This window comes from Erythranthe guttata, chromosome 4, assembly GCF_056151865.1.
Source record: "Erythranthe guttata isolate IM_541 chromosome 4, IM_541, whole genome shotgun sequence".
Taxonomy (NCBI): Eukaryota; Viridiplantae; Streptophyta; class Magnoliopsida; order Lamiales; family Phrymaceae; genus Erythranthe; species Erythranthe guttata.
The window spans coordinates 4,016,728-4,025,495 of record NC_142536.1 but is presented as its reverse complement, the minus strand read 5'-3'; the positions used below and the strand labels follow the sequence as shown (position 1 = coordinate 4,025,495).

At 34.3% G+C, this 8,768-nt stretch overlaps 2 protein-coding genes and 1 long non-coding RNA gene across 3 annotated transcripts; 1 reads left to right on the top strand and 2 right to left on the bottom strand.

Annotated features, from left to right (window-relative positions):
* The first annotated feature begins 638 nt into the window (after window positions 1-638).
* Window positions 639-1,114, top strand: LOC148770945 (uncharacterized). Its single transcript, XR_016030743.1, has 2 exons — window positions 639-773; window positions 880-1,114. It is a non-coding gene; the product is annotated as an uncharacterized LOC148770945 (long non-coding RNA).
* A 137-nt stretch (window positions 1,115-1,251) lies between these two features.
* LOC105961833 (UDP-xylose transporter 3) lies at window positions 1,252-5,313 on the bottom strand. The gene is made up of 9 exons (XM_012986130.2): window positions 4,950-5,313; window positions 4,664-4,727; window positions 4,408-4,552; window positions 3,647-3,831; window positions 3,448-3,515; window positions 2,627-2,759; window positions 2,120-2,281; window positions 1,775-2,047; window positions 1,252-1,686 (listed from the first exon to the last, which is right to left on the bottom strand). The coding sequence occupies exons 3-9, from the start codon at window positions 4,526-4,528 to the stop codon at window positions 1,570-1,572; spliced, it is 1,059 nt and encodes a 352-aa protein (XP_012841584.1). The 5' UTR covers window positions 4,529-4,552; window positions 4,664-4,727; window positions 4,950-5,313; the 3' UTR covers window positions 1,252-1,569.
* A 1,078-nt stretch (window positions 5,314-6,391) lies between these two features.
* On the bottom strand, window positions 6,392-7,883 carry LOC105961936 (expansin-A8). The gene is made up of 3 exons (XM_012986231.2): window positions 7,610-7,883; window positions 7,147-7,459; window positions 6,392-7,049 (listed from the first exon to the last, which is right to left on the bottom strand). Exons 1-3 carry the CDS (start codon window positions 7,752-7,754, stop codon window positions 6,746-6,748), a joined length of 762 nt encoding a protein of 253 aa, XP_012841685.2. The 5' UTR covers window positions 7,755-7,883; the 3' UTR covers window positions 6,392-6,745.
* Window positions 7,884-8,768: the final 885 nt, after the last annotated feature.

Here is an 8,768-nt window from a genome sequence, read left to right as displayed (position 1 = left end):
AAATAATAATTTAAAAAAAAAAGAACAGAAAAATAGCACGACTTTTTCTGCATAGAGTAGGACAAAATTAAACAAAATAGAAAGTAAAAAAAAAATCTTTTAAGATTTCTATTGCATTAATTTAGATTTTAGGTGGACTAAATAATAAAAAATTGAGTTGATTAACTAAAAATATATATAATATAATGAAAAAAATTGTAATTGAGGGTGGGCTTGAGTCCACCCGAGCCGTAGGGTGGACTTGCCCCTTGTATATTAGGATGGAGATCGAACGAATCGGATTGTAATTAGTATTTTCGAGAAAAAAAAAACCCCAATTTTCCGACGGTGTAAAACTAATTCTAATTACGTTCCAAAAAAACTCGATTTTTTTTAGAAATTTGAATCTTTTTTCATTATTTCTTTCCATTCTTTATTTTATGAAAATGGATTTATAAAAATCATTAAGTAATATGCATTAATATCTCAGTGTTCACTCTTTCTACCAAAATCTCCTAGCGAAGTATCACCACAAGTTCATCAATAATGTGAAATTCCAGTTTAAGTAATTAAATGGAAAAATTGATTAAAAACTTATTTCCATATTATAACATAATAAATGCCATAAAAGAAGGGCCACTTGTCTCAAATTTGGAATTAGAATTCATTTTCTGATTTATTTTTGTTCTGGGAAATTTCATTGAAGCTCAAGATGAAGTATTCTAATCATTTGGCTATTATTACTGTATTCATGCTAATGCAGCTTCTGCTTATCACTGTCTCTTCTCAATCAAGTAATTAATCGCTTTAATTCTTTTTTTAAAATTATATTATTGACTTGTTTGCGTTTCGTTGACTCCGCCTGTATATGTATTTAGTATTTACACGACGTGTGTGCAGATATCCGAGAGGGTGTAAAGGTGGACGGGAGGATGATATATTATAAGAGCAAGACGTTTCGTGGAGATTGCTCCGACAATGAAAAATGTCGACTAACTTGTCGGAGGGACGGATTTATAAGCGGAACTTGTAAACACAATTCTCATCCTGGATGTTATTGCTGCAAAATACGAAAAATTTAATAATTTTTCGTAAAAGTTAACTCCTTAATAAAATTGCAAGAATTACATTTTAATTCCGTTTATATTGATCGACCATTTTACACATATAAATACGTGTGAATTGGTGGTTGAGCCAACATACGGGAGATTGAATTTTATTGAACCTTCATATTCGTATCAAAGTTGCAACATTTGCTTCGCAACACCGCCGTTATCGAAGATTTAACAATTCTATTGGCACACTCGAGCGTATACAAAACTTTTGCATCCAAAAAGAAATATACCATTTAGCTCTACTACTAAGTAATAAAAAGTTCGAACCTATTGAAACGCAGATATCGTTTAGCTCTCTACTAGTATCAATAAAAGATCAATCTATCGAAACACATGGCTCTCTACTAGTATTAATAATAAACGATTGAATCTGTTGAAACAGAGAAACTCATAATCGGTTATCCCTCGCAGCGAAATCTTCATCGCTGAAAAAGTTCGATTCCCAGATAAACGAGATAAAAGCGTGGAAGAAATTTTATGCCTGCAAATCCTTGTTTGAATTCCACCCTGGAGCTCTTGCAGCACCACCTTCATTTAAAATGCCGCCTCCATTTTCAACGCTTAATAGGGGATCGGATTCGCTTTCCTTTGCCTGCACGTACATATAAATATAGAATTAGCAAATCAATTTTCAATAATGTGATGAATTTTGCCGTGGGAAAAAGAAAAAGATTAAGCACCTGAGATAATTGCGCTGCTTCAGCAGTGGCTTTTTGTTGGGTCTCGAGAGTGCAACAATACGAGTAGAGTACCATACCTACTATAGCAATCAAGATTCCTAAAATATTCCGCCAGCTAAACGGGTCCCGCAGAAGAACGTATCCGAATGCTAAGACAAGGCATGTTTTTAGATGACCTAGGACCTGATAAGTTACCGGGGACGTCTTTCCAATTACAAGAAAGGTACTGAAGTTCACGGAAACTGATATTAAGCAGGATAGCACGATGAATGCCTGTTAAGAAAAATAAAAATAATTAAATAAATAAATAAGCAAAAAATACACACAAAGAGGCAGTATACTCACCAGTACTTGAGGAGTGTAATTGAAAGCAAATACATTCTTGTTGGTAAGAAGTCCATCCACAAACGGTCCAGTTACGAACAGAGTGATTGCCTGATAGGGGCAAGATTGGTATAGAAGTTGAGTTGAAGAAACCTTGAACTTTTTCTGGATGGTATTCGTCATCTGATGGTATTTAAAGTTAAGATCCCAAAACCGCTAAGAGTGCAATAAGAAATCAAACTATTGAATCTTCCACCGGCCAAATAGGAAATGGTTTTTCGACAAAAAATGCTAAGACGAGGACACATGAGAATAAGACTGATGGAAATTTACGTAAGCAAAATCGAAAAAGCCTTTTTATCCCAAATATTAGGAAGAGAACATATCGAAACAAACTACTCAAAAACTTTAATAAGATTTTCCTTTTCTTTTAGAAAATAGCTTTCTTTCGTGTGGAAGCTTGCTTCTTTCATGGGGGGATAGAGAGGGAAGATAAAATAAGTAGAAAATAAAAAAAGCTGAGGATACAATTTGGGCGACACAAGTAGTAGCAACTGCAAGCAGAGACAAGACGGATCCCAAGACATTGAGCTGCAGATCGGTCACTGTTGCAATTCCAACACCCATGAGAAGAACAATGAGTGATCCTTGGACATTCCGACTGCAGAATGGTTGTGAAGAATGTATTAGCAGCCAATTTGGGGATAGCATATATGAAATACAGAAACAGAGAGCATTGTCAAAAACAAAATAGGAGCGTATTTAAATCAAACTAAAAGAACATATGACAAAAAAAAAAAAAAAAGAAAAAATATGATTGTTTGTGCAACAGCAACTAAGAGATGAGCAACACCACGGTAAAGAAAATGTCACAAACTTAAATAACAATTTTAGGATTAATGGATAATGACAATATGAAAATATTACAGTTAACGTTAAGTTTTTTACTTTATTGAGTAAGCAAAAAACAGTATAGCAACTCTGAGCTCAGTTTATATTAAGCTCGTATCTGCTATGCAGTGGTTTCAGAAGTTGCAGATCGGAACTACCCCATCACTCAAGAAGAAAATTTTCAATATCTATTCATAATACGGTGAAAGTACAGTCTGGCACTTTCAAGATAGGTTGGCACATATGTTAAAGAAACTAGCATGATGCAGATCTGCACGAATTAAATATAAGTAAAATGTATAAAATATTAACGACCAATATTTAGCATAGTGGAACAGATAGGCATGTCTCTCTATCCGAAAATTAGAATGAACTGCGAGGTAATGAATTGGCAGTAAAACTGGGGGTTCACAATCCTCATGCAAACCACATTACGCAGACGAGAATGCGAAATTGACCTGAATATTTTTCTGAAGAACAGAGTCTCTAAAAGGACAGTGCATGGGATAATTGCCAATTTTGTCATCTGAAATGAATAAACCATAAGTAAATAAGCATTTGGAAACTGAAACACTTGTGAAACAGCAGTAATGTTGCAGTAATGAAATAGATGAGAGAATAACCTAAAACTGAAACAAAGGGGAAATAAAGATTCACCTGGTAGAAACCGACAGAGTTGAAACCCAGGCTAAGATTTAGAAGTCCAATCGATGTTCCATTCAGAATACCGAACCCCATGACAGCTCTTGGATCAAAAGGTTTGTGCTCAAACCATTTCATACATAGAGCAATATGAAGGAAGCAAAACGTGACAAGAAGATGCCAGCTAGTCAGAGTTGTAGCTGAGAAATCAAAATGTCAGGAAACGAGTGAGAGGAAAAGTTAATGTCTTCAATAATATAAAAGTTCTAGTAAAACTAGCAGGCTAATATGGAGAATATGAAACTTTCATGTTGGAGGAAAATATGGAGAATTTATATATTCACCGTTCACCTTTTGGTGTCTTGCAAAAAAATGTTCAGTTTCGTTTACGATTCATGAAAGCATCAAGTTTGAAGAAAAATGTAATTTTCCGCAAAGTAGATTAGAGAATTGCATTCCTTGAGAATAGAAAAGAAAAGCTGCCAAACTATTTCTCTGGACAGTAAATAACTTGCACAATCAACTTTTTATCAAAATTTTCATATTTCCATAAGCACCATGCCGTTCTTTACATCTTTGTACAAAATATTATCATTTTGGTATTCACGCAACTCCCTATTCGAACTAACTAACATTAGAAATGTAGAACTTAAATCCAGAAACTTTGAAATGTCAATAAACCCCCCCTCCTATTAACTTCCGAATCATTTTTCAGAAACAGCTAACATTCGACAGTTTTCGCACAAATTGGTGAATCAAGTCCACAAGATTCTCACCGAAACTGAAGCCGAGAGTGCTAATGAGCGCCTTGTTGCAAATCACAATCGACACCGACGAAACCACCGAAAGACTCAACGCTCCGATGGTCCCCAGCTGGTACGGCTTGCCCTCACTCATCTCTCTGATCCAATTTCTCAATATCTACACTCATCAAAAAATACACAAAAAGCTTTCCAAACAAATTAATACCTCCTCCCGAACTAACAAACAGCCAACACAATAAATTAAATCAACGTCCATTTTTGTTTTTACCTCATTCCCAGTCTATAATCAAGTAGCCCAAATTCAGCTGCAAATCACCAAAAATCCAGCTCCGCTGCAGATAATAACGGATCAATATTCCAAAACAATATCAAACATCACTTAAAAAACAAAAAAAAATTAAAACCCTAGATCTGCTGTATTTCACCAACAATCAACCCGAAATAAACATGTATAATTATGCTTATCATATAAATACAATACATATATAATATATACGCACACGTTTTAGTGTGTGTAATATGCACATAGAGAAGAACAGTAGGAGAGAGTGTACCAGAGGAGAGACTTTCAGATCACTGAAATCGATGTCGGTGATTAATTTAAAAAAAAAAAAAATTGAAATCTGATCAATGGTTTCTTTCTTCAAAGAGATTGTGACGTAAATAGAACGTGAATGAGGAGAATAAATGGAAAAATAAATTAAATGATTAATTAAGTTAATAATAAAATAATGGAAAGAGTAGTGACATAACACTAACTCTTAATTAATTAAGTAATTAATGATGGTGAATTAAGATTTGAGATTAATTGAATGGAGGGGATTTGGTTTGACTTTGTTGGTGAGCCGGCTAAGCATGTGGGTTGGCGTTGGGTGGGGTGACCGGCTTGCTGCTGAGGGGTACATTTGTTGTTATTTCGCCTTTTATTGGTGGAAATTGGTACCGAGTATCTGAATTCTGTCGATTCCGATTCGATTCAATTCTTCTTCTTCTTTAACAATATTCGTTATTTTAAATACTTGAAATTCTGATTTTTGATATTATTTTAGTTTTTATTTATTGAAATTGGAATATATATGAGATTTTGATTTTCAATCTGATTTTAATTTATGAACATTCCGACTATTTCCTAAAAATTATGTTAATAATATCAATATTATTGTATGATCTATATCGCATGTGACTACAAAATAAAATTTAAAAAATTGAATTTCACTGATTTCGATCGAAAATCGATTTATTTTTCCAATTTCTATTTTTTCTAGAAAATATTTAAAGTGCATTTAAACGTCTATAAATTAATATTAATATCAAATTATATTAGTTAAGCGAAATACTTTGTTAGTATATTGTCCTCGAGTAAAAACCAATAAAAATATTATTTTAAACAAGATTATTAATTTATTAAGTATTAGTTTGATTTATCGAGGTTACAGTAGTAAAAGTACATATTCGATTCGCTCCAATTCACTTTTAGCTAAACTCATAAATACCAGTTGTCGTATGCAATTCAAATGTAATCTTTCCAAGAGCAAAACATCGAAACTCTTTCGAAATTCTCAACTTAAAACAATATTTGTGAAAAATCTTGGCTGCTTTTTTTTTTCTTTTTCTTTTTCAAATGAAGCTCTTATCTATATGTTGGTAGATCATTAATTTATCATGATTTTTATTTTTATTTCACCTGAATTTATCATGAATTTGTCAAATAAACAAGTTTACGTGGGCTGCTCTGGGCCCATTTTTGGAGTCCACACGAACGAAGTTTTATTTGGGCCTTTTCATATGAGACCCAAATATTCTATTAATTTCAATATAAACTTAATCAGAAAAAAATATATATATATTCTAATAATTTCATTTTAACTAGGAACGTGGTTATGTTTGATTGGTTAACTTGAATTTTCAGTTTATTTATTATAGTAGAATAGGGAATTTCATACATGAAACTAGGAGAAATTAAAGTGTATACATATCCATTTTTAATTTAGTAATTATTAAATATATGTGTGAATGGATGATAAATATATTACAAAATCCCAAATAAAAGATGTTAATTAATCTCTTCAATATTATTAATCCGGTAAATATATAAGGCCAAGCGGCCGGTGTAATTAAGCAGCCATTAGCCACCATTTCTTCAACACTTTTTCTAACCCTAATAAATTACTAAACATGCCCAAAAAACTTAGCATACATGCATACGTACATTCGTACATAAGAGAAATGGTATATATATATATATATTTTTTAAATCAACCAATTTCATAATTCGTCTCGAATCTTTTAATTCAAAGTACGTATAATGGAGTATATATATATATATATATATATATATATATATGATGTTTTAGAATTGACCGCCCTCGTAGGTTTGACCGAACTGCCAATTAGAGGGCGCCACGTCGTAGCTAGTGATGGTTCTACCGTCACTGGCGGTGACCTGAAAGGAGAGGCTTTGACCGTTGAGGTACGAATTGCTCTGCCAATTTTGGCCCCAATTCCTCGACATCGGTTGCCAGCCGGTTTTGGACCCTTTGATCGAGAGTGCATGGATATCTCCTGCACCTCCGACGTTGGTGATCAAAACCAAGTTGAAGTACGAGTGGCCGTTGATCGTGAACCTAATCCCACCTTTCTTCATACATGGCACCCTACACAATATTTAAATTATCTTTAATTTGAGAGGTTTTATGATCTCTTTATTATTTAAATTAAAGTCAATATATATGGAATACAAAATTTACGAACCTTCGAAAAGCAACGGGCACGATGCCGGCCCGGTATTGAGCGATTTGAAGGAAAGCGGGCTCGGCCATGTCGAAATGCTGGAGGGGAGGATTGCACCACCCACCGTTGTCGTTAGGCAGAGCAAAGTTTGGTGGGCAGAAATTGGTGGCGGTGATGGTGATGGTTCCGGAAAGGCACCACTTGGGGTCGTTTTCGCACCGCATTTCGTAGCACGCTCCGCACGTTAGCCCGTTGTTGAATAGGGCCGTGCTGAGCGCTGCCGTGTTGGTCGCGTACCCTTGGCTGTACAAGTTTCCGTACCCACATGCTCCTCCTATACACACACATAATTGCCAAAAAAAAAAAATTTATCAATTACATATAAAATATAACATTGGAATATATGATTTAAATTAGTACTTAAGTAATTATTATTGTAACAAAAAATTAGGTAGCAACCCGATTTTGGAAAAAAATTACGTACCCATCGTCCCCGAAGCATCGCCACCGCCGTAAAACGTGGCGTGACCGTTTTCCCACCCTCCGTAATCAGCCTCAACACTATGCAACCGGAGTAAATTCAGAATGAAGAAAGAAAAAGTGGCAAGCGAGAGTGATTTAGCAACCATAATTGAAGCTTAATTAATTAAAGAAAAAATTGAAGGTTTTAAGGTTTTGAGTGAGAGGATTAAGGAGTTGAGGCAATGGAAATGGTGTATATATAATGGAAAGATATATGAGACAATAATTAATTAATCAAGGGAGGAAGAAGATAGCTATGGAGAAAATTAAAGATGCAGACAAAAAAAATAATCCCACGAGGGAAATATAATCTTGTAATTAAATCTTAATTAGATGTCAAATTAATAATAATAACAAAAGGCACATGGGATTGATTCTGGTTGGGGTGGCAAGCACACCTTCTGTAGTTTAACGTTGTAGGTCCTTCTTCCACGTGCATGCATGCAAATTGCCAACTCCATATATACGTAATTAATCATGTGAAAAGACGTATGTAATTAATTAATGCTTCTCTTAATTTATGTGTTTTTCTTAATTAATGCTTTCTCTTAAAAGAGATTGTATAATTAATAAATAACCCTAGACAAGAGAGAAGTTATGTTCAATTTTTTTGTTGGATGTTGGGGGTCACAAATTATGCCCTACTTCACATAAAATTCTCCTATATGCCTAATACTTGTCGAGTTCACCCCATAACCATGGTTCCAATGATGCATTAATCGCATTTTTTTTGCCGAACAAACCTCTTTGATAGATCGATATAAATAACCATCCGCTAAGCACACGCACGCGTGTGATGTATTTCACGGGTGTAACATCTGCAAAACCTGTTCATATATATATATACATGCACCGAACGAAACTCTCTCACACCAAGTTGTTGGATTCGGACACACCATATGTTGGACCACGTTAGGAGTTCTAAGTTGAGTTCTAAGTTTACTAGCTAGTTCATCCTCTAAGGCCATAAACCTCTAAATTCATTCATACAAGACGCTATTTATTGAGGTAACATCATCAATGCACTCCATGTCAACTCAAGATACAAACAATGTACCCACTTAATTCGTAAGTTCATATAGGGTATCGTCAAGTCAAGTTGTAGACTAGTGGACACATGT

What these genes read in the sequence shown, in the direction of transcription:
- LOC105961833 (XM_012986130.2), bottom strand. Translation starts at nt 4,528, where the DNA reads ATGAGTGAGGGCAAGCCGTACCAGCTGGGGACCATCGGAGCGTTGAGT. An exon ending in CACTCTCGGCTTCAGTTTCG is followed by an intron (nt 3,832 to 4,407) that starts GTGAGAATCTTG and finishes TTGATTTCTCAG; the next exon opens with CTACAACTCTGACTAGCTGG. An exon ending in AAGCAGCGCAATTATCTCAG is followed by an intron (nt 1,687 to 1,774) that starts GTGCTTAATCTT and finishes ATGTACGTGCAG; the next exon opens with GCAAAGGAAAGCGAATCCGA.
- LOC105961936 (XM_012986231.2), bottom strand. Translation starts at nt 7,754, where the DNA reads ATGGTTGCTAAATCACTCTCGCTTGCCACTTTTTCTTTCTTCATTCTG. An exon ending in CGATGCTTCGGGGACGATGG is followed by an intron (nt 7,460 to 7,609) that starts GTACGTAATTTT and finishes GTGTGTGTATAG; the next exon opens with GAGGAGCATGTGGGTACGGA. An exon ending in GTGCCCGTTGCTTTTCGAAG is followed by an intron (nt 7,050 to 7,146) that starts GTTCGTAAATTT and finishes AATATTGTGTAG; the next exon opens with GGTGCCATGTATGAAGAAAG.